The 25,120-nt window shown below is 45.8% G+C and overlaps 1 protein-coding gene across 1 annotated transcript in view; it reads left to right on the forward strand.

Annotated features, from left to right (window-relative positions):
* Positions 1–25,120, forward strand: part of LOC309815933 (uncharacterized protein) — a gene marked incomplete at both ends in the record, with an annotated part of 36,914 nt that overhangs the window by 8,856 nt on the left and 2,938 nt on the right. Inside the window, 5 exons of the mRNA XM_082643006.1 lie at positions 9,260–9,443; positions 10,649–13,879; positions 17,837–18,013; positions 21,435–21,607; positions 24,719–24,836. Coding sequence (XP_082499132.1) covers positions 9,260–9,443; positions 10,649–13,879; positions 17,837–18,013; positions 21,435–21,607; positions 24,719–24,836 — 3,883 coding nt within the window. The remainder of the gene's footprint in view (positions 1–9,259; positions 9,444–10,648; positions 13,880–17,836; positions 18,014–21,434; positions 21,608–24,718; positions 24,837–25,120) is intronic.

Raw genomic sequence — 25,120 nt, forward strand, 5'->3', positions numbered from 1 at the left:
TTTTATACTAATTTAATGCTCTTTTGTACATTCTAAGTTTTTAATGCAATGCATTTTGTAATCACACACAAAAAAGGGCACACAAAACTTTGGGAGAAGTTAAATATCCTTTTTGTCTGCTTCATTATAAATGCATTGACTGTATCGTCTGTTCCAGGCAAGTAAATTATTTATAAAGAGAATTATCTGTGCTCATGATCGTGGGATGTGGTCCAGCCCATCAAATCCGAGTGACACTGCAAATAATTCATATTCTGACTTGGGTTTGGTTCCCTTGGCTTTCAGGACAGCTCCTCCAGCAGTTCTCAGGAGAGGGCAAATGGAGGCAATCTGTACACAACGTGCTAAGTGTTTCTCTCTGGCTGGCAAGTTCCAGTGTTTCTCTCTGCTGTGTAAGCTCTCAGGAGGCCAGAAGGAACTTGCCACATCAGCAGACCAGCACTGGCATCAGGACGGGGCTACAGGGAAGACCCCACAAGAAGAGGCCAACACAGCATATGTTCCCTTTTGCTTAAAAATGTATCATACGATGAACATTTAGAAAATATGAATGAGATGAGGAAGAAAAGAATTACCCATAAGTCTACAGCCCATAGGTAACCACTGTGAACATTTGGTATATATTGATTCCAGATATTTTTGCTTTCTCTCTCTCCTTCCCACTCCTTCTTCCCATCCTTTTTTCTACCCTACCTCTCCATTTTCATTTTAAAAATTCATATAAAGCATATCTATCCATGGATATGCCTGTATATATGTTTACGTGTTTACCATTCATATATATGATCATACTGGTTGGTAAACAGGGAAGGGTCCCTGGGTTGCACATCCCACAGGGTACCACTCACTTCAGAGTCTGGGTGAATCGTGCCTTTGGGGCTGTGGCTGCACAGTCAGCATGAGCATCAGAGCAGCCCTGGGGAAGACGGTTTAACACACCTTCTCTGCCCTCCACTTCCAACTTCAGTCTCTCCTGGACCACACAGTTGGAGATTTTCTAGTTACCTTTCTGATTTCTAGCATAATTATACTGTGGTCCAATAAATATTCTGTATGATGTCTCTTCTATTATGCAGTTATGCATTTTTATATTATCCTTTTAATGTTGTACACTATGCATGAATTCGTTCAGTACAACATGAATCCTTGACTTTTTAGGCTCTAATATAAATTAGTATTGATTTTTTTTTTTTTTTTTTTTTTGCGGTACGCGGGCCTCTCACTGCTGTGGCCTCTCCTATTGCGGAGCACAGGCTCCGGACGCACAGGCTCAGCGGCCATGGCTCACGGGCCCAGCCGCTCCGCGGCATGTGGGATCCTCCTGGACCAGGGCACGAACCCACGTCCCCTGCATTGGCAGGTGGACTCTCAACCACTGCGCCACCGGGGAAGCCCAGTATTGGTTTTTTACAAAGGTATAAAGGCAAATTGGTGGAGGATGCTTAGTCTTTCAACAAATAGTGCTGGAATAACTGGATATTCATATACCAAAAAAATGAACTCTGATACATACTATATTAGATTATATACAAAAATTAACTCAAAATGGATCACAGACCTAAATATAAATCCTAAATCTATAAAAGTTCTAGAAGGAACCATAGGGAAAAAAATCTTTGAGATCTTGGATTAAGAACAGATTTCTTAGACATAATGCCAAATGCATGATCCATAAAAGAACAAATTAGACTTTTTCAAAAAATAAAAAACTTTTGCTCTTCAAAAGAAGAGAATGAAAAGAAGCTACTACTAAGAGAATGAAAAGAAGCCGGAGACTGGGAGAAAATATTTACAAAGCATCTATCTGATAAAGAACTTGTATCAAAAATACGTAAAGAACCACCAAATCTCAGTAATGGGAAACAAACAACTTAATAAAAATGGTCAAAATATTTGAATTGATACTTTACCAAAGGAGCTATGCAGATGGTAAGTAGGCATATGAAAAACTTTTCATGAAGATAAAACATTATTAGCCATTAGGGAAATACAAATGAAAACCACCAGATAGTATTACAGGGCTTCCCTGGTGGCGCAGTGGTTAAGAGTCTGCCGGCCAATGCAGGGGACACGTTTGAGCCCTGGTCTGGGAGGATCCCACATGCCGCAGAGCAACTAAGCCTGTGTGCCACAACTACTGAGCTTGCACTCTAGAGCCCGTGAGCCACAACTACTGAGCCTGTGTGCCACAACTACTGAAGCCCGTGTGCCTAGAGCCCGTGCTCCGCAACGGGAGAGGCCACTGCAACGAGAAGCCCGCACACCGCAACGAAGAGTAGCCCCCGCTCACCGCAACTAGAGAAAGCCTACGCACAACGAAGACCCAACGCAGCCATAAATAAATAAATTAATTAATTTAAAAAAAGATAGCCTTGCACATGTTATTGCAATGACTAAATTTTAAAAGACAATCCAAGTGTGGTGAGGATGTGGAGGAACTGGACCTCTCACACTGCTGATGAGAATGCAACATGGTACAACTACTTGGGAAAACATTTTGGCAGTTTCTTTAAAAGTAAACATATGCCTTCTACCCCTAGGTATTTATTCAAGAGAAATGACAGCATATGTGCACACAAAGTGTTATACACCAATGCTCACAGCAGCTTTCTTTGTAATAGCCAAAAGCTAAAAACAACCCAAATATCCATCAACTGACAAATGAATAAACAATCTGTGGTATAAGCATACAATGGAATACTATCCAGCAGTATGAAGGAATGAACTACAAATGACATGGATGGATCTCAGAAAGAATGATGCTGCATGAAAGAACTCAGACACAAAAGAGCACATTTTTTTCATTTACACAGAACTTTAGATAATGCAAGCTGATCTATGGTGACAGAAAGCCAGGGATAGGTGGGCTGGGGGGCCCAGGCTGTAAGTCAGGAACGAGGGAGCACAAAGGGCATTAGGAAAGTTTCAGAGGTGTTGGATAGGTGTTCACTATCTTGTGGTGATGCTTTGATGGGCGAATACGTGTCAAGCTTATTAAAATTTATACTAAATATGTGTATGTCACTTCTACCGCAAGAAAGCTGTTAAAAAATAATACAGTTCAGGTACACACATCACTTCATTTTCCCTAATGTTAACAACTTATATATCCATAGTGCAATTTTCAAAACCAGGAAATTAACATTGATACAATACTATTAACTATACTGTAAACCTCATTCAAACATCGCCAGTTTTCCTCCTAATGTTCTTTTTCTGTTCCAGGATCGAATTCAGGGTTCCACATTGCATTTAGTGGTCTCTCCTTAAGATTTTCCAATCTGTGGCAGTTCTTCATTCTTTGTCTTCTATGACCCTGATACTGTGATTAGTCTTGGTCAGTTATTTTGCAGTCAGTTATTTAGTACTTTCATATCTATTAATTTGGGTTTGTCAGATTGTTTTGTCATGATTAGATTAGATTGAGGTTATGCATTTTTTGGCAAGAATATCACAGAAGTGATGTGGCCTTCTTTATGCATTCTATCATGAGGTTGATCTATCTTATTACTAGTGATTTTAAACTTTATCATTTAGTTGAGTTGCTAACTAACCGACAGATTTCTCCACTATTTTTCCTTTTGTAATTCATAAGTGTCTTGGAGTAATTTCTGTAACTGTTCTGTTTCTCTTCAAACTTTCATCCATTTATCCATTAGTGTATCTTGCCTGTAAGAATTGTTACTATGATGTTTGCCTAATAATTTTTAAAATTTCTCTCATTTCTTCTACGTATGTAAACTGGAATTCTTCTGTGCAGAAATAATATCCTTTCTCCCTCATTTATGTATTCAATTATATGTATATATTCAATGATTTATACTGGATATTTATTTCGTTCTATGGCTTATAATCCAATACTGTCATTATTTTACTGTTTAATTCAATCCAGTTTTGGTCATCAGGAGTTCCTTCCAATCAGCTCTTGTGTCCTTTTGAACATGTCTCCATTTTTTTAAAGCACCCACTTATTTTTCAGACTCATCTTGTATTTTTCCAGCCTGAGCCCTGGAATTAACTTCTTCCCCCAAAGAACTGTGGTTTCCTTTACTGAAGGATAAGAGCATTTAGAAACCAAGATCTGGGCTTTAAATATACTCATTACTACTGGTGTGTCATTGCTCCTCGGGCCTCTCAGCAGACAGAGCTAAGAAATATATGTATGTATCCTAATCCATGGGCACACATACATTGACTATTTATTTCTATGTCTCTGAATGCATATATATATATATATAATCGCATATTCATATCTCCAAGTCCAATCCAACCTCACAAGGTTCTTTCTTATCTTCTCCTTTCCTTATTTGCAGCTTCTTTCTCCAAAAATGAGAATCCTGGTACTCATTACCCACAATATATCCACTTATTTTCAGCCCTATACACGTGAAGGAATAGCAAATTTAACCTGTAACCATATGAGAAACAGATTACTAGAGGGAAGCATTTTTATGTAGGTCTTACCGTTTTTATCCTGACCCTCTCCTGGAAAAATATTGTTCTCTAGAGTTACTTAGGTTAGTTTTTTTCTTCCCCATCCCCTTCAGTGTTATTCATTTGAAATCATATTCGTTTTCTACTGCTGCGTTACAAATTACCACCAGTTTAGCTGCTGAAAACAACACCCATTTATCATCTCACAGTGTCTGTGGGTCAGGAGTCTGGGCCTGGGGTAGCTGGTCTGCTGCTGTGGGTCTCATCTGGCTGGGTGAGCCAGATGGCCCAGGTGTCAGGTGGGCCCCAATCTCATCTGAGGCTCAGGTCCCCTTCCAAGCTCACTGGCTGCTGGCAGTATTCAGTCCTCTGGGATTGAAGAACTGAGGCCCTGAGATATGGCCTTTTCCGCAATGTGGCAATTTGCTTCTTCAAGGCTAACAGGAGAGTGTCTCTGCTGCTTCAAACCTGTCTCTTCAAGAAGGACCCACTCGCCCTTTTAATGGCTCATCTGCTTTGGTCAAGCCAGCCCAAGATAATCCTCCTTTGATTAACTCAAGCCAATGACTAGGGGCCTTAATTATATCAACAAACCCCTTTTTCCTATAATATAACATAATCACAGGCTGCCATCCCATCCTATTCACAGGTCCCACCCACACTCAAGGGGAGGCCATTACACAGGGTGTGTATACCAGGGGATGAGAGCCTTGCGGGCGATCTTAGAATTCTGACAACTTCAGTGATTAGTTAGGTTCATTTGTTACTTCATATTTTATTTTGGGATTTCCCCACATTCTGGTTAATTTTGACATGTGTATTTTTTAATATCTTCTTTCTTACATGAAGGGTATGTTACAGATATTGTTGTGCACTTTGATTATTTTACTTAATATATCATGGAGATCACACATATCATTTCATAGAAATTTTCCTTACTTTTTTATATGGAGTTGTATAACTCCATTATGTGTATGAATGCACCATAATTTATTCAACCACTGTTGTATGAATGCACATTTAGGTTGTTTCCAATATTTGAAATTATAAACAATGCTGCAGTAAATAACCTTGTGCATATGTACTTTCATATTGTTGGAGGTGGTAGATTCTTTGTAGTGAGATTTCTGGGTTGAAACATATTATATATTACATGTTGGATCTATTGAAATATAATTAGGTTATTAGCCCTTTGTAGTGTATGTTAGGTTATGTTATTAATCCAAAACACATACACTACTAAGTGATAAAAGCAAAGTGTATGGTGCAGAGTTATATCATTAGGTTTATAAACATTGAATATATTATACATTAAGGTTAGTAACTTTGTCTGTCATATATATTGCAAAAATCTTTTCCCAGCTTACTGTATGTCTTTTGATATTTTAGGTGTGTTTTTTTTTTGCCATGGAAATTTAAAAATTTTATGTAGTTAAATTTATCAACCTATTCTTTTATTGCCTTTTGGTTTTGAGTCATAGTTACAAAGGTTTTCTCACACCAAGATTAAAGAAGAATTCACTCACATTTTCTTCTAGTACTTGTATAGTTTTGATTTTATATTCAGATTGCCTAATCTACTCAGAGTTCAGTCTTGTGTATGGCTTAAGATAGGAATCTCACTTTATATTTTTCCAGATGTCTACTCAGTTGTCCCAGCACTATTTATATATGTATTTATTATTTTTTTGGTCACGCAGCTTGTGGGATCTCAGTGTTTTGACCAGGGATTGAATCCGGGCCGCGGCAGTGAAAGTGCCGATTCCTAACCACTAGACCACCAGGGAACTCCCCCAGCACTATTTATTATAAAGTCTATCTTTACCAAAATAATTTGAGATGCTACCTTTATCTTTTCATGTGGGCTAATTAAAAAAAAACCTGAATACAATACATAATGTATAAAAATTGTAGTATTGTCTCCTTCCAGAGAGAATTTAATTTTATTCTGATGGGCAGGTAAAGTAGGGAGAGGTCACTCTTCTCCAATCAAAACCTTGAGATGCTTCAAGACTAGTTTCAGTCTTTGTTAGGAGATGTCTATTTCCCATTTTTACTTCTAAGGTGTAGCCTTTGGGGTCTCAGCTGAAATCCTGGGATACTCATCAGGTTTCCTTCACATTGATGAGACCCAAACTCTAATTTTTATTTTCTCAGTACCATGAGACTACTGAAGTCTTGGCATAGCTGCTACTTTGTACATGGCTTTTGTGCCTCTTGGCCTGCGTTACTTGGGAATAAATCTTGGCTGCCTTGGTTGATCTCTAGCACCTTAAAGTATCTGGGTTTTAAAAAATATTTCATCCATCTTTTACCAGTGTTCTTGGTGGGAAGGTTGGTCTGATACTCTCATGGCTTGAAGCAAAAGTTTGAGAATATTTACTATTTTATTTATTTATTTATTCATTATTTTTGGCTGCATCAGGTCTTACTTGCGGCACATGGGATCTTCGTTGAGGCATGAGGGATTTTTCATTGCAGCATGTGGGCTCTTTGTTGTAGCACGTGGGCTTCTCTCTAGTTGTGTTGCGTGGGCTCTGTAGTTTGCGGTACTCGAGATCAGTTGCCCGTGGCATGAGGGATCTTAGTTCGCCGACCAGGGATCAAACCCACGTCCCTTGCATTGGAAGGCGGATTCTTTACCACTGGACCACCAGGGAAGTCCCAAGAATATTTACTATTATGACTCAATTATTGATCTGAAAGAGCAATTTATCAATATAATTTGGCCAAAGAGCAAAAGCAGAAAGATAAGAAATCACACATGTAAAATAGAGTAGAATTGAAGGACAGATCCAGGAGACCCAATTTTCAGCTAATGGGGCTTCTAGAAGGAGAAACATGAAGAGATTGAGGAGAGGCAATAATTAAACAAATAATAGAAGAAAATTTCTCTGAGCCAGTTAATGACCCAAATCTGTACATAAAAACTGCTCCCTGGGTTCTGGGTGAGATTGCGGAGGAAAGATATATATAAAGCATATGTTGGCATAATTCCTGAACTCTTGGTGCTTCCAGACAAAAGAAAAACAAATTACTTATAAAAGAAGGTCAATTAGACTGGCATCAAATAGACTGGCTTCATATTTCTCACCTGTAACTCTGGAGGGCAGAAGATGCTGGTAACAAGTCTATGGGCTGCGAAGAGGAAAGGCCTGCGATTAAGAATGCTCTATCCAGACACCTCATCATTAACCTGAAACAGGAAGTATATGAATGCAGATAAGCAAGGATTTAGTGACCATATCACCATGTACCCCAACTCAAGAAATCAAGAAAACCCAGAAAAATACTGATAAACAACACAAACAGAAACCAAAGACCTCAAGATAAGGGAAGATGAAGAAGAACAGAACTTTGTAAAGGATAATAGTACTGCATCTTGGAATGGTTAAGAATCAAAATTCTTGAAAAAGAGATGCAATGCTAAGGGAAATTCTAACTGAGTCTTCAAATTCAAAACACTAAACTACCTCAGCCGAATCTAAAAGTAGGGAAGAGAGTGAGGGGAGAAAGGATTGAAAAATGTCCCAAAGGCCTCAGGAAGAGGGAGGAGAGTTGGGAAAAGGTCAGCAGGTCATGAGAAGATTCATTTGGGCAGATCACTGCAGAGTTTCTATTCTGTGTGAAGTAGCTGGTACTCAAGGTCATATATTTGAGCACAGCTATTAATTGCCTTAAGACTGGACTCCACAACCTCATTTCACATATACAACCCTGATTCTTGACTGCTATGTTTCTCTCCCATGAGAAAGCCCAGGAAGTTAGCAAGTGTGTGAGGGCCCCAGCTCTGCAACTGAACAGCTGCCAGGATGTGGCACAGTCATATTTATGGGCTGAGCGGCCTGAGTGTCAAATTTATGGGCTGAGCAGCTGATGTGCAAATTCTCCGCAAGGAGTCAAAAGTAAAATAAGGGAAGACAAAAGCTGTCACATATTCTCTCCAATATTCCTTTCCCCCAGTGTTTCGACGTTTTGCTGTGCTGGGTTTTTTGGGTTGGTGTGATTCTGCACACTGGGAACTCGGGATATTTTACATGAGGGTAGCTGGATTGTTTGGGGCAGGAAAGAATGAGGGGCATTGAAATCAGCTGCCATTAGGTAAGGGACCAAAAGCTGAGAGGAGCTTCTCTGAGATCACTCAAGCTGGCACTCCTGTGTCCTCCCAGCCTGCAAGTCCAAAGGCACAGAGCTCAGCCTCATTTGCAAAGAATAACCATTATATGATCAGGCAGGAGGGGGTGGGACTTTTCTTGTTTTGTTTTGTGTGGTTAGGGATTATTATTGAAAAAGAAATGTTTGCAATCACATGAACAAAACAGCTGCTGTGGACATCTGTGTTCACGGTAACTGATTTTTGTTACACAAAACATCTCCTCCTGATAACATGGATTGCAATGAGATTCTAGAGAGTTCTTCCTTGGAAAAAGAGGCTTATTGTTTTCTGTAGTAATTATATGTGTTCATTGCAGAGAGAATGAGAGCAATTCAAAAAGGAACAAAGCATATTTTAAGACACCAAGATAGAACCACAGTTTGATGATTATCCTTCTCGATAAATGGCTCTCGATGTAGATCTACACTTAATTGAAAACAAATTAAATCTCGCCATACACACTGCTCTGTAGTATGGTTTTATTCACCCAATATCACATCTTGGAGAGGCTCCTGTCACCTTACATACAGACCTACGTCACCACGTTAATGGCTTCATCGTGCTCTGTAACTGCTATGCGTCACAGTTTCCTCACTGGGATGTTTCTTTTTTGTAACATTACGTTCATGGAGTGTTGGTAAATGCTGAGCGAAGAACATGTCTGTCCAGGTTGGCGGGAGACTCTGAGGAAGTGTGGCTCCAGGAGGAAATGGGGGTTGCCGCGGAGTCTCTGATCCTGTCTTCAAGGAATATCACGCTGGTAGCTCAGAAGCTCCATCTTCAGCCGGAATGTCAGAGCCACCAGGAGGAGCTAGTGACCACAGCTCAGCACATCCTGGTAGACACCACGAAGGTGAGGCTGATGTCAGAGCTGGCTGGCCCGTTGGTCTGCACAGAGAGCTCATTGCTGGGAAGCATGGACGGGGCATGTCATTCCCACAAGGGATGCCCACCCCAGAGAGAGAAACCTGCCCAAGTTTACGCCAAGATCGCAGAGTTCATTACCAATTTAATAAATGCTCATTGTGGAAGCTGCCATAGGGAGCTGGGTAGACGTACTGAGTCTCTGTTCTTAAACCCACGTGCAACCCCTGATCCCCACACTTGGCCACCAGACCGTAATGATAAGGGATGCATTTCCCACCCTACCCATGGCCAGGAGCTACCTGGGGAGAAGCTACCAAAACCTGGGCAACTCTCAGCCTATTTGGCTAACTTGCTGCATTGCCTTACACCTGGGAGGATCTCAGGGGCCAGGATAACCCCCTCAGCCTCCAAATACTCCCCATTCTCCATCCTGACATTCCACCATCTGTCACAACTCTTTTAGCTCGCTACATCGCTCCCTGTTACAATGTTATATGCCTCAACTATTATCAAATATTAATATATTAATAATGTTCATCATTTAAACTTTAATACTGTGGGTTATTGGGAGGGGGTGTAGTTGTAATTTAGCAGATCCTCATTAAAGAAAGATTGAAATGGGGAAATGAGAGAGGCACAGCCAGAGGGCTTTGGCACCTGCTGATGGGAGGAGGAGAGGGGAAGAACGGCAGGCTCGTGGAAGTGGCTGGGTACCAGCTCTGTTGAAGGGGATGAACAGAGCAGTCAGGGAGCGACAGAGTCAGACCAGGAAAGATTTCTTAGAGGCACTTCTTGGACAGGCCATCTCGCCAGCCCCCATCATCCTCATGCAAACAGTAAGTGCTTCCTAAACACTCTTTCGTTCGTGATGTGTTGGTTACCGCGTGGACGGTTGACTGCTCCTCCTGTAATGTGAAGAGAAGGGCTCTTCAAAGCCAGATTAGACCCCACATTAAATGTAGCTCAATTTAGAAGGGCTTACATTTTCAGTTAAGCCAAATGTTTTCTTTAAACGTCACTCTTAGGTGACATCGTCATCATTAGTATTACTGTTATTATCTCAGATTCTCTTTAGTCTTTTGGAGGACCTTTATTTGCACAATGGGGGAAAAGCAGCTGCCGTTGCTCTCGCTTCGGCTCCAGAAACGTGTAGGCATTTTCCAGCTTCTCTTCCCCCGATTGCCCAAACAGGTCCTGCTGCTGGAAGACGCGGCGACGGCGAGGAAGATGGTGCGAGCGGCGGGCTGGTGCCTGACTTGCCTGGACGCGCTGGAAGCGGCGGGCGACGCGGCCTCGCTGCGCGGCCCCTTCGCCGACCTGGCGGTGGCGCTGCAGAGCCTGGGCGGCCTGACCGCGCGCGGGTCCGAGGAGCGCTTGGGCCGCGCCAGCCGCCTGCTGCGGGGCTGCGTCCCCGCGCTGCTTGTGGCCGCCCGCGGCCACCTCCGGCGTCCTCGCGACCCGCGGCTGGCCGCCTCCCGGCGCCACGTCTTCGCTCTGGCCAGGAAGACCCTGGGCGAGCTCCTAGGGCGCCTGGAGCCCGGCGCCGCCCCAGCGGCCCGCGCCGCGCACGGCGCGCTCCCTCGGAGCCTGCGGCAGCTGCGGGAGCTGCTGGCGGCGCCCGGACCCAAGCGGCTGCGCGGCGGGCTGGACGCGCCGCTGGCGGCCGTGGTCTGGCACTGCATGCGCCTGGCCGCCTGCTCCCCGCCGCCCGAGCGCCTGCGCCTAGTGGCCCGTTGCCGCCGGCTGCTGGAGCTGCGGAGCGCCGGCGTCCGGCGCCTGGACCCGATTGACGGGCCTCCGGGGACGGGCGGGAACAGCCAGGAGCCGGGGGAGGAGTGCGCAGCGCTGTGGGCCGCGACTGAGGACCTCTCCCAGGGGGTCCGCACCGGGCTGCTGCGCCAGATCCTGGACACGTTCACCGACACGCAAAGCCCTCTTCAAAGACTGGTCCGGGCCGCCTTGGCTACTCCCTCAGTCTCCTCCCGGTGCGATGGCGAGGCCTTGCCTGAGAGCCTCCAGCTTCTCCTCGCTGCTTTCCACGACCAGGCCAACCGGATGTTCAGAGTGGCTCACTTGGTCTTGGTTTGCTGCCCACGACAGCAAACTGGCAAAGACATGGAGGCCACCATGGCAGGCCTTTGGGGGCTTGTGGTCAGAGTGCAACAGCTTTTTGCACAAAGCCCCCAAGGGTCTGGTCTGGACTGGAGCCCTGCTGCCCTGCAGGCTCTGCTTCAGGAGTGGGCCAGGGCATCTGAAGGCTTATTAGCATGTTTTGATGATGTTCTCGATATTCCCGAGTTCCTGAGTGTGTCCATTCAGGAAATGACCAAGCACTTGGACTTTTTTACATGGGCTTTGAGGAGTGGAGATTCCAGCGAGTTTTCTCCACTTGTGGCATATTTACAGGGTCGAGGGACACACGTAGTGCAGGTGATGAGCAGGTATGTGGACCAAGATCGAGATCCTATTTTCCGGAATGGCCTGAGAGTCTTGATCCAGCAGCTGGAGCAATCCTCCCGGGTCCTGGGTGCAACTGGGGAGCACTGTTCAGGTGGGCACGGCTCTCAGGACACAGATGCACTATTAACCTTGGCGAAACATGTGATCTCTTCAGCTCAGAGCATCCGAGAGGGGCTGGATGGAACTAACCACCCAGATATCCTCAGTCCCCTTCGGGACCAAGTCCAGAGGTTTGACATGGCTGAGAGACGGTCTTATTCCATTCTCTCCAGCCTCCAGAATTGCACAGCTCCTGCACTGAAACACCAAAGGGAGCCTGGGTTGGGGAAAAGCGACCAAGGCACCTCCTATCCACCTAGGGATCATCTTTTTTGCCCCTTGATTCTTGACACCGGTCTACAGAAGGTGGGCTCTCCACTCCCTGCCATCGGCAAACCCATGCTTGCTGTAGACAGCCTGAGCCACCAGGGAGTGACCTCAGCTCACACCATCCTGCAGGACCAGGATGCAGCTGTGGAGGCAGCTCAGGAGGCCCTGGCTGGAGAGGGACCACTGGGGTCAGAGAGGATGACTGGACTCCAAGAAATCCCATCACTGGCACCTTCTATTATTGACCTAGCCAGGGAGATAGAACATTGCACAACTGCTAGGACTGATAGGCTCCTGGAAGTGGCTCTCCAGCTGTCTGGGAAGACCAGGAAAACCAGGCAAAGTTTGGTAGCCATAGCTGGTGACTGGTATTCTCTGTGTCAACAGCTGTTTTGCAACAACCCAGCAGCTGATCTTCAAGAGAACATGACAGTGTTCATGGAGCTTCAGCAGAACTTAGCCTCAATGGTTCAACTAGCAGTCAAAAGTGGACCCATGGATTCGGGTAAGAAGGATTCTGACTCAGCTGGGCATCCAGAAGCACATTTACAAGTGCAAGGCAGATTGGAGGAGGCGGAGACCCATGCCAAACAGCTTTTGGACAAAGTTCTGGCCTCTGATGGTTTCCAAGCCCCCAGGTCGTGGGAGGAGAGCATTGAGGATGGGTGCCTTCTATGGTCAGTGGCTGTGCAAGACCTGCTCCAGTGCCTGGAGAGGCTCAGCGGGAGACAAGGCCTGTTCCTACTGCCACTACGACAGGCTGTGAAGGACCAGCAGGGGCTGCAGGAAGGGTTGGCTCAGGCAGCAGATGTTTCTCAAAGGCTCCAAGAGGCTGCTAGGCTGTCTTGTCTTCTGTGTGGGGATGAGCAGGTAAAGGCTGAGATCTCCTTTCTGTGCAGGGAGGTTCATGTGCTCACAGATGCTCTGCTGGATGTGGCACAGATCCTGGCCTCCTTCCCCAAACCATCTCCCAGCCTGTCCACCCGCTTTGAACTTCTCTGCTTGGAGCTCACCCTTCAAGCCAAGGCCCTGACTGGCCACCTCAGCAGCATCAATGCAGACTATGAACATGTCCTCCAAGGTGCCTTCGGCCCAAGGCTCTCTGTCTGCAAAGACCCCCAGACCCGGCCAGAAGGCTCTCTGGAAAGAATGGTGTCTGGTATCCAAGCTGTGCAGGGAATTGTGGCTGGAGGTCAGGAGTCTGGGCCCTGCCAGGAAGACCTTCTCATGGCTCTGGAGAGCATTCTCGTCCTCACGAAGGAGGTAGCCCAGCGGGTCCCTGTGCTCCGAGAATGCCCAGAGGACTGGCTTCAGCAGGAGTGGGCAGCCAAGGCCCACCATGCTGTGGCCCAGCTCCAGACCTGGAAAGGTGGTCACACCAAGGCTTGGAGACTCCTGGCCCAGTGCTTGAAGCCCAGTGATGAAGAGGACCCCACCCAGCCCCAGCTCCACTGTGGGGAGGGTGCATCAGGAGCCGCTGAAGCCAGCAGTGTAGATTCTCAGGGTGCTGCTCCAAGAGACACCGCAGGGAGCTCAGTGGGGACCTGCACTGCTGATCCAGGCATCACCGGGACCGTCGCAGACCTGGGCATGGTAGGAAAGTCAGCATCTCTCCTTCTCCCCCACCTCAGCCTTCTCTCTAGTCACCAAAGCCCTCTGTCAAGTTCCAGAAAAAGCTCTCTTGGTGCCCACGTGTGTAATTCACAGCTGTCAGGCAGCACAGGGCACCCTTTGAGAATCCAAGGTCAGGAACCACACTGCCTGCACTGTGCCTGCCTCTACCATTTACAAGTTCTGAGATCTCAGAGAAGTTTCTTAGCTATTTTGGACTTTAAGATCCTAGTCTAGAAAATGGGAACATTGATAATTTCCTGGCAGAGGGTTGATGAAAGCATCCATGGAAAATACTTGCACTTGCCTGGAACATAATTAGTGCCCTGTGGTAGGGCCTGTAATGATTGACTTCCATGAAGTTTTTCCCATGGCCCCATCCGGAGGGGGTTCCCCTTGCTGTGACCCACAGCACTCCTCCTGTGCATCCGGCTACTTCATGCCACCTTGACCTCCACGATGTTACCTCCCTGCTCCAGTCAGGGGTTCTTTGGTCTGCAAGTGGCAGGAATCCAACTTGAATCCTCGTAGGCAAAAAGAAGGATTTATTGGAAGGCTTCTGGGTCTGTTGAACACCTTCCACATATAGTCGTTTCCTTCTGGGGCACCAGACCATGTCAGGGATTGTGGAGCCCAAACGTTTGATTTACTTAACATCAACCGTGGGAGATATAATAGGTTGGCAGTGACGGCCCAAGAAGTTCCCAGGTAGATGTGCTCAGCCCAGCATTTTGTGCATAACCTTATCTGTCCCCTTCGTGACCTTATGCTTGGCTGTCCAGACTCCCCCAAAAACCTTTCCCTGGGCTTTCTCCCAAGATAAAGTGGACCAGACCATGTGTTTCTCCACCCCATTACTCTTTACTTCATTTTTCTCATTAAAATGTCATTACCATGAGAAAGGCCCTGTTCCCAGATTCGCTGGGAGCCTGGCAGGCACGGTTCCCTTGCTCCTGCAGCCTAAGCCCTCTTTGCTCAGACTCCCGCTGTCTTCTCATCTCTCCTGCTCCGTGGCTCCTGGTCTCATGAGTTCAGACATCCTGCCAGCTCCCCCTGATCTGTTTTTCCACAGGGCCTTTCTGACACATACTTAATGCCGCTGACTTCACTGACAACACATTCTGTTTCTCTCAGTTCAGCTGACACAGTCCCCTTCTCAGCAAAGCCTCCCAACACGAGCATTTCAGAGAACTGACCGCCCAGGTCAGCCGGCACCCAGAATGGTGAGAAGAGCAGGCTCATTCAGCCCCCGTCACCCCTTCTGTCCACGAAGGGGTGTCACCTCTCCTGCTGCAGTCTGCTTTTCTCTGGGTGAAGAGCAAGGCCTCACATTCCAAGGTTCCTACCCCAGGGAAGCATTCTCCTTCATACACATAATTCCAGCGCATAGAAGGGCACAGTAGGGACAGTGGTCCTGCTGGGCTACCCCCGGGTGGGAGGGCAATTGGAGAAGGGAGAATCACCATCTATGGTGTGTGTCTGCTCCACTGTCCCACTCCCTGGGGCTCCTGGGGGGTGGAGACACCCTCCACGCAGCCCAGAACAGCACCTCAAACTGTGAGCCCCTGAGGGAGGGCATGGCTTGGGAAGGTGCATCTTTTGGGCACTTGTAAGTCACGATCTGGAAATTCTTTATTCCAGTTATGGGCTCTCCAACAGAGTCCTAGCCTCCTTCATTACTGAAGAGCCTGGAGACACTGCTAGCTTTGGATGCTGAAGGTCCCTGACAGTTGAATACGAGGCATGAGTTGAAAAGAATATTTCCTAGTAGCCTATCCCTTGGCTCAAGGCCCACCAAATCCCATATTTGCCATTTTCACCCTGGTTTTTAGTCACTACGGTTGAGTCTTAGTCTCAGTTGAGTCCTCACCTTTCTCTTCATGTCACATAATCCCGGGCCCCATCTGGGCAGCCTCCTGGCCCTCCGTGTGTTGGTCCTTCTCCAGAAAAGGCTCCGACTTGCCCCTCCCAGCAGTCGGGGCATCCCAACCTGTCTAAAACGAGGCCAACAAACAGTTTTCAGAAGGTGTGGCATTATTTAATTGAAGATGTAATACAAACAAAGCCAGGTGACTTCTCAATGTGCACTAGCACAGAAAGTCTAAACTCTCAGACGCTAAAGGTCAAGGACTTCATCTTACTCATCTTTAGATCCTTCAGGACAAGCACCGTGTCTGGGGCATCGCAGGTGCATGGTAAGTGATTTAGATTGCTTGCTGGGATGCTAAAGACAGCCTAGAAGGGCAGAAGGGGTTCAAATTTGGGGCAAAATGGTAATGGGAGGGATAGAGCAGATATTCTAGATGTCTCCTGAGAGGAGGGTGGTCTTGAGTTGAGCTTCAAAGGCAGTTTGGGATTTGTATTTGCCAGAGAAGAGAGGAAGGACATTGCAGGCAATAAGAGCTCTGAAGTGAAATTGGTTTGCAAGTGGCTGTGAGCCTGGTGGGCGCATACCTGTGCTCAGATGTGCTCCCAGTGTAGAAGTGAATACTTTATGGTTGGAGAGGAAAACAGCCTGCAGTTAAGCCTTCACTATGGATGCCCTGTGCCACCTCCAGCCACCCACCTGGCTGGTTGCTGTTCCCAGCATCTGGACAACTTCTGAGTCAAACCCAAATGATCAGGGCTTTCCCCACATGCTTGGCAGCTGTTGCCTCTGCTTGCTCCTGGGCCAAGCTTGGGTCCGAGCACCACGATGTGGAGCACCCACACCCCAGGGCAGGTCACTTAGATCCCAGCCTCCACGGTCTCCTGGTCCCAGACTCACCTACGTCCCCTTGTCTGTCACATGGCAACCGCTCGCTTAAACACCCACCTGAGCTCTACAGCTACAGCCAAATGATGCGATTCATCCAACCTCTTCCTTGGATCATTGGTCTCCTGATTTCACATCTTTAGCTCAGCACCCTTCCTGTGTGCTCGGCAGTGAGTGCAGCATGACAAAGACTGGACAAAGTGGCCAACGAGGCGGGGGTGGAAGGGACACATGCCTGGAGCAGTTATCCTTTGATTTCCATTCCTCTCCTGGTGAAATATTTGCTACCTATATAGCCTCAGACCAAACAGGATCATGAACTTATATCTGCCAATTTAGATAGAATTTGCTATCACACTCATACTTTTCCAACAGCTACGTTATGACCCCTCTGAGACATCAGTATGCTACACTGGGGTCTTGGGGGAGAAGTCAGGGTGTAGGAAGGCCCAGAGGTTCCTCCCACCCATGTTCTCCTTCCCACCTGCACCCAGGGCACAGACCCTACCCCCAGGAGCTCAGGATCTGGTGCGTGAGGCCGAGAGAAGATCAAGGCCACTCTTGACACTTTGTTATTGGGTTTACCTTCAAGGGCAGTACACCTGGTCTCGATTCCAGAGTCTGGAAAAGGCTTAGGGGAGGCCCCACTTAGGGTCCAAAAAAGAATAACATGGCCTCGCCCACTTCTGGTTGGCAGAAGCTGCTGTTTTTCTCACTAGAAAATAATAAGCAAGTTAATGCGGGAAAATAATTATTCACACCGGAACTGTAAAGTCCTTTCACATGGAATAATTGATATGAAACTGTCCCAAAGTAGAGACATTCAAGGATTCCCGAATTTCTTCAAGGAGCTAGAGATTCTCCCAGGTAAGCCCTGAAAATTCACCAAAGGAAAGAAAATGTGATATTTTAACTATATGGGGGATCTGAGTCTGCCCGGTTGCAGTTTATGCAAATTTTGGGTGAAAGGAGCACAGAGCAATAGGGATTCATTGTTTCCTCTTCTCACTTTTTTCCTAGGTATTTGGAGGAGATTGTCAAGAGCTGCTGGCATGTGGGGATCAGGAAACCCTCTTGATTCCCACTCTTCTTTTAAAAATGGTGACGCCATTAACATCCCCACTGCAGTTAAAAGATCTGAGCATCTTGAATTTCATCAGTTCCACCCTGTCTCCTTCTTACAGCACCAGCATAGTGGCACCCCTGGCAGCTCCCCCGGCTGTCCAGCCTGGCCGCACACTGAGGTGGATCTGCCCCTCCCAGAGGATGGCAGCGTGAACAGAATCACCCAGGTTATCCAGGAGATGGCCAAGGAGGTGTTCCTGATGGCTCAGAGTCTGAGGAGGAGAGGATGCATCTTGGTACTTGACCTTCAGTGGGTGGTGGGAGGATTGGGCACCACGGGGGGAAACGGGTCTCCCAGCTGCTGCCCTGCAGGAGCCAGGACAGCCAGGCAGCACCCAGGACAGAGGGACCACGAGCAGGGGCCATCGGGCACGTAGCATTTTTCTGTGCTGTCTTCTGTCTCCATCTGGGCGTATCATAGAGCTCACTTCATTTTTCTCTTCCCTCCTCCTGTGGGCTCGTTACTAAGGCTTTGTCTTAGTCCGTCAGGGAAGATAATTTGCCGGAAGCTGCAGTTTAGTAAAATCAAGACCCATTCCTATCCCAGAGGATGAACTGAAGGGAGCCATCTACATCTTTAAAAATTCCCCAAAAGAGAGGTTACAGGGCTGCAAGCTCCTGAAGGATGGCCATTCAGGGCCAGCACAGCCTGGAGAGGATGGGGGCTACTTTCCACTGGCTTTGGGATGGGGGGCAACTTCAACCACAGGTCACCTGTTCTGATTCTCTTTAGCCATCTCCTTGATTCAATGTAGTTAAGCATCATTTACCGTCCACACACACATCAACATTGAAAAAAATAAAAGAAGTCCATTTACTGAGTGTGGGGACCAGAAGGAAGAGATCGAATGGCACCAAGAGCCATTTAGAAAATGCCTTCTAGTGTAGGTCTGCTGGGTACTCATGGCCCCCAAACCCGTGGCTGGGCCACACGCGGTAGAGGAGCGGGGCCCAGAGAGAAGCTTGGATGTCAGGGCACCTCCAGACTAGGTGACTGCAAAGCCCTGCCCAGCAGCCCTACCACACCCAAGACTCAGGCGTTTCATTGGCCTCTTCTTTCTCCCAACCCATGTCCACTTCAGTTAGTTTCTCATTGGAACAGTTACCCCAAGGTCATTAGGTCAAAAGTGGGAGCAGTTACCACTTCTTGCTGACTTCCGTTTTCCTTCCAAACATCTCAGATATTCTAATTTATATAGGACTTGGGTGCCGATGGCGCCATGTGGCTGAGGGCCCAGGAATGTGCAAATCCTCCAGCCCGTGCAGTTCCCTGGGGGAATGTGCGCTACAGGGAAATGACAAAAGGAAAAGCAAATGGTGATTTTTAACAGTGAGGCTAGTGCCTGGTAAAATGGAGTGACTATGCAGAACTTCCCCCCGAATCCTCCAAATCTCGACCTTAATACCAATCAGATTTTAACAACCAAAGTCCCTGGTGCTCTTGAGTCAAACAGAGAAAAGAGTTTAAAATGGCTGGTTGGGGGGCGCGGGTAACAGGCAGCACAGGCACGGGGGCAGAGCAGTAATCTTGAGTCAACTGTATTAGCAACTCTTCAGCCCTGAGGCTGGGGGCAGAATTGGAGGAAGCAGGGAGGAAGATGGGGAGATTGGATGAAGGTTTCCCTTGGAGAGGCAGAAAAGGTACGCACCTCCTTTCCTGGCAGAGGTCTACAAAAGATTATTCTCATGTGGTTTGAGTTTTCTCTGGCACCTTTGAGACCCAGGTTATGAGTTCTGGAATATTCCAGCTTGACCTACTCAGTTGAGCCCTCCCCCTTCACACATGGAGATGTTCTTACTAAAGACTTTCCAGCATCACAACCTCATCAGCACTGTCTGTGTGCCAGCAGAGAACAATAGCCATTCCTCACGTCATTATCTAGGTCAGGGAAACTGCCGCAGTAATGTGTACAAAATAAAATACCCACAGGAAAAAAGAGGGGTTCTCTCACCCTCCTCTCTCCTATTTCTTTAGTATTCCTTTTCATTCTTATCCTAAAGACCAGTAATTCTGAAATCAGGTAATCAAACCCACATTTGGTACAGGGAGAGAGCTGACAGATGCAGAGCTTGCCTAAACCCAAGCCTTATCCAAAGAGAAGTGAAGTACATATTTTCGGACTCATTTGCTAACTGGGGTGGCATATCATAAAACAAAAACAAATGCTCGAGGGTGTGAGGACTCATGTATTCTCCTGGGACATCATAAAGAAGTGTGCTGCCTTGGATGTTTGGGATGGGGCTTGGTTTGGGGTTGCAACGTCAGTCTTTTTTTCTTTTTTTTTGTGGTACGCGGGCCTCTCCCGTTGCGGAGCACAGGCTCCGGATGCGCAGGCTCCGCGGCATGTGGGATCTTCCCGGACCAGGGCACGAACCCGCGTCCCCTGCATCGGCAGGCGGACTCTCAACCACTGCGCCACCAGGGAAGCCCGCAACGTCAGTTTTTTAAAAAGAAGGAGCAACATAGTGTCAAATGACCTGGCACAGATTTGACTAATTTAGGGCTGGCTGCTTGAGTTCTGTGTTTCAAAAAGGCTCTCCCATTTGAAAGCGAGGTTTCTCAGACTGGTCTGCTGTGGAGCTTGCAGTTGCTTGAATTAGGCATTGGACACATCTGTACCCACTCCTTTCTTATCTGGAATTGCAAATACCTCTAATAAACTAAGCCTCTAACATAGGTTTATTAGGATTGTTTTCTTCCTTACTGGAGAAGCTGAGACAGCATGATACATGCAGGAGAGGGAGCCGGAAGTGGCTCCCCACCAGGGCTGGCCATTACAAAAAGAATGGGGCAGACAAAAGTAAGTTCTGTCCATTAAGTTAATGTCCATCCTCATGGAATTTAGGGGCCCCTCAACAGGGCAGGTACAATAATATGAGTCTGATTCCATTGTTAATGTTTGCTGACAGCTTTCAAGCCCCACCCACTCCTCCTTCTTCCCCTCGTGCTCCACATCTGGGCAAGCCAACAAAAAGGTCCAGGCACGGTCTCCTTTGGTGCTAGTGGGAAGTTCAAACCACACAAGCCCTGACTGTTGAGTGGAAACTCCCACCCTGGCCCCATTCCCTGACCACAACAAAAGCCAGGCCGGTCTCCTTTCCTTGTTCTCTGAAGCCTTTTCAGACCTGGTTAGGAAAAGGCTTCTGTCACCAACCCATTAATTATCAGTTCCCAACTGGGAAGCTCTACATGTGGCTATAGGCCTTTGACCCTTTGGTCAAGCCAAGACCTCCTTCATCCTGCACGTTCCTCATACCTGGCCCTTCTTAGGGACCTTATCTCTGCCTCCGGGCTGCTGAAAACTCTCTCTGAGCCACTGCAGGCCACAGCTCCTGTGCAGAAAATCTAGCCCAAGACCAGGAGGCTGGGCCACCTTCCCTTCAGCAGTCCCCACGGACAGATGGGCCTGGACCACCTCATTCTGTGGTTTTAAAGAGAATAAGCTTCTTGCTAACCTGGAGTGTCTGGTCTTGAAGCCTCTGGAGGAGGTTCAGGACATCACAGTTTTAGACCAAGCTAAAATATGTTCATTCTGGGGCTGAAATAAGTTGTACCAAGCAAGTTTGGGATGTTTACCATTTGCCACCGATTTCTTAGGGAAAACTTGCGGAGGCGTTGTTCACCTACTTCCAACTCTTTCATTTCTTTTGGTATAGACCAAAGAACAGCTCATTACCTCTGCCAGGAAAATTGCGACTTCCGGACAAAACTTCGCCAGACTTATCCGCATCATTGCTAAGAACTGTGTAGACCAAAGATGTTCCCAGGAGCTTCTGTATATGGTAGAGCAGATTCAGACAATGAGCAGCCAGCTCCGCATCATCTCCAGGTAGGAAATGGCTTTGAAGGGAAGTTGCTGTCTTCTTCCTCGAGACCCAAAGGGAGGGCTTGGAGGGGGGAATATAATTCCTTCTTTTGTATACTCCTTTTAATGTTTTTTATCCTCCAAGAATCTACATTTATTTGGGGAATATCAAATGTTAAAAATACACAGTATAATTACAGAGCACAAAAAACACATTTAGGCTACTGTCATTTCTCACTGTATCGCAAACATATCTGATAATATACTTAAGAAAGAAAAAATATTTAACATGGAAAACTAGTTCCTGAGTAGGTGTGAGGAAAAGTAACCATAAGGATTTAAAAAAATTTTTTTCTATTTCTTTGGCGGCGTTGCGTGGCAGGGGGGATCTTAGTTCCCCGACCAGGAATCGACCCTGTGCCCCCCACAGTGGAAGCACGGAGTCCTTAAGTCCCCATAAGGATTAAGAATCAAATACATCAGAACTTAGGCTCTCCTTCAACATCGGTCCCTCCTCCCTTCATAACAGTGACTCCAGTGGTGCTGCTGGGCTCACAACACTTCAGGGTTAATATACAAGCACAGATGACTGATTGATCTCTACTTTACAATCATGTTTACATTTTCACCATTAGCTCTCTGTTTGTTTTTATACGAATCATATCTAACAAACAAGCTGGTTACCTCTAAAAGTACACTAATTGCAAAGTGAAAGCACCTTAAATGTCATTTGCCTAAGAAAAACTATGCCAGCACAAGGCTTATGTTAAGATTAATTCATTTAATGTGCCCAAATTCTGGAGTTGAGCAGTTTTTTGGTCATTGTCTCCATATAACGGTTTTCACGTTGATAATATAGAACACCGGAATAGAAGTAAAGGATGGTTTCATTTCCACCCAAGTCCCTTAATACCTGCAGTGGCATATTCATCAGTAACAAACGTTTATTAGTAATATATTATGGGAAAGCTTGGTAGTTAAGACTATTATCAATTATTGTGAGGCATAAAAATAACATCGCCAAGACCAGGGTATATAAATTGTTTTAAAACTAAACATAAAGCCTGGTTACTGTTCTCTAGGAAATAATATTTCAGGCACAAAATCATCTCACAATTAGCTACCAAATTTTTTCTACTTAAGATACAGGAACTGTAATTAATTTTAGCATTTCAAATATGGGTATTGTTGTAAGGGTACTCCGGATTTGTTTAAATCAGGTATAGTAGGACATGCAAACATGGACATGACAAGGAAGAAGGAAGAAAACAAGGAAGACAATCCCTCACGGACCCTTAGAAACAGAAGTCATGTCGGTAGGACCACATAGGGAAGCACCAGGGTCAGTCAAAAAGCAGAAGGACTGAGGGGAAAGCATGGACAAATCCTTTACTGTGTTCTTGTGGGAAGGAATGGACAAGTCAGGGGAAGTAGGCTAAACAGGTTTAGGATTGGTTAATTTGAATTTGGGCTCTGGAGTATAGAGATTATCTCTGGCTGTCCGGCACCTGGCCCTGGGGTGATTAGGGCAGGGGAATAGTGGCCCAGAGTATAAGAGCGCTATAAAGGAGAAGGTTGGGGGTGTGAACTTTGGATTGGTTGGTTTGCATGTATAAGTGCACTTGCAGGCAAGTGGTTTACTCTAAGAATTGGCTAACCCTGGGAGGGGCAGTCTTTCCAACATCAGATGGCCCTAAGATAGTGCATCAGAAACACAGAAAATAAAAATGCATGATTAATACAGGTACATTTATCAAGCTCTCAGTCCTCTAAAGGATCTGGAAGTCCTGAGATTTTACCAAAGTTAGTCACTTAAGTTTCACAGCATCTTCATTTTCTTTTTAATTTTAATTTTTATTGAAGTATAGTTGATTTACAATGTTGTGTTAGTTTCAGGTGTACAGCAAAGTGATTCAGTTTTATCTAAATCAATCAATCTATCTATCTGTTCTTTTTTTTCAATCAGTTTATTTATTTTTGGCTGCTTTGGGTCTTCGTTGCTGCACATGGGCTTTCTCTAGTTGCGACGAGCGGGGGCTACTCTTTGTTGCGGTGCGCGGGCTTCTCATTGCAGTGGCTGCTCTTTTTGCGGAGCATGGGCTCTAAGTGTGCAGGCTTCAGTAGTTGTGGCACGCAGGCTTAGAGCACAGGCTCAGTAGTTGTGGTGCACAGGCTTAGTTGCTCCGCAGCATGTAGGATCTTCCCAGACCAGGGATTGAACGTGTGTCCCCTGCATTGGCAGGCGGATTCTTAACCACTGTGCCACCAGGGAAGTCCTATCTATCTATTCTTTTTCATATTCTTTTCCACTATAGGTTATCACAAGATATTGAACATAGTTCCCTGTGTTATACAGTAGGTCCTTGTTGTTTATCTATTTTATGTATAGCATTTTCATTTTCATTGGTGAAAAACAACTTGTCTCACTAAATTCAGTTACACTCAGTTTAAAGCAAGTATCATTGAGATTCAATTAAGAAACAGCAGTCTGATCTTTGATTAGAACTTTTACTTTAAGTCCTGAATGCAATTCTAGACAAAATTTCTTGTTCCCTTTCATTATGTATGGATGTTGGCATTTATTCTGCTAGTTCTCTTCAGTTATTTTCATTAAAAATACTTCTTAGCAGACTCACGGATATACAGAACAAAATAATGGTTATCAGTGGGGAGAGGGTAGTGGGGAGAGGCAATATAAAGGTAGGGGATTAAGAGGTACAAACTATCATGTATAAAATGAGCTGCAAGGATATATTGTGCAACATGGGGAATATAGCCAATATTTTATAATAACTATAAATGGAGTATAAACTTTAAAAATTGTAAATCAATATCGTACACATGTAACATAATATTGTGCATCAACTATACTTCAATAAAAAATTTTTTAAAAACATACTTCTTGTTAATTTATAGATACTATATGAGTCATACTTTCTTAGTATCAAAATATAAATTTTATGTTAAAATGTTAAATTATACCTTAAGAACTTGCTTTCTCTGAATAGTCCCTACAAAGGCATCCCAGCTTTCTGGAAGAGGCTCACATTGTAAAACCATCTGGTATTTGTTTATTTGAGATTACGCCTCTTACCTGGTATAATGTTAACTGCTTTCCTCCTGTCAACTCCCAAGAGTAAAGGCCTCCTTGGCAAGAAGCAAGTCCTCTGAAGAGCTCCTGGTGGAAAATGCACAGCAGCTCCTCCGTACTGCCTCTAAGACTGTGAGGGCTGCAGAAGCTGCCAGTCTCCGGGTAAGTGCTAATCCCAAAGGTGGACACTGGCACAGATATGCACAGGACCATGACTCAGGTCACAGGCTGAGAGCAACATTGCAGACATTCATGAGGAAACTCTACCTGCTTCTTAGCTATTAAATTCAACTTCATTTCTTACCCACACCTGTCACCTGACTTCTTGTGCATTTTAGTTTGGTTAATTTCTATCAACCTACCTTCAGTTCCACTGATTCTTTCTTCAGCTGTGTCCAGTCTGCTGATGAGCCTGTCAAAGCATTCTTCAATCTGTTACCACGTTT

The sequence above is a fragment of the Mesoplodon mirus genome (genome assembly GCF_964341445.2).
Source record: "Mesoplodon mirus genome assembly, chromosome: 14".
Lineage (NCBI taxonomy): Eukaryota > Metazoa > Chordata > Mammalia > Artiodactyla > Ziphiidae > Mesoplodon > Mesoplodon mirus.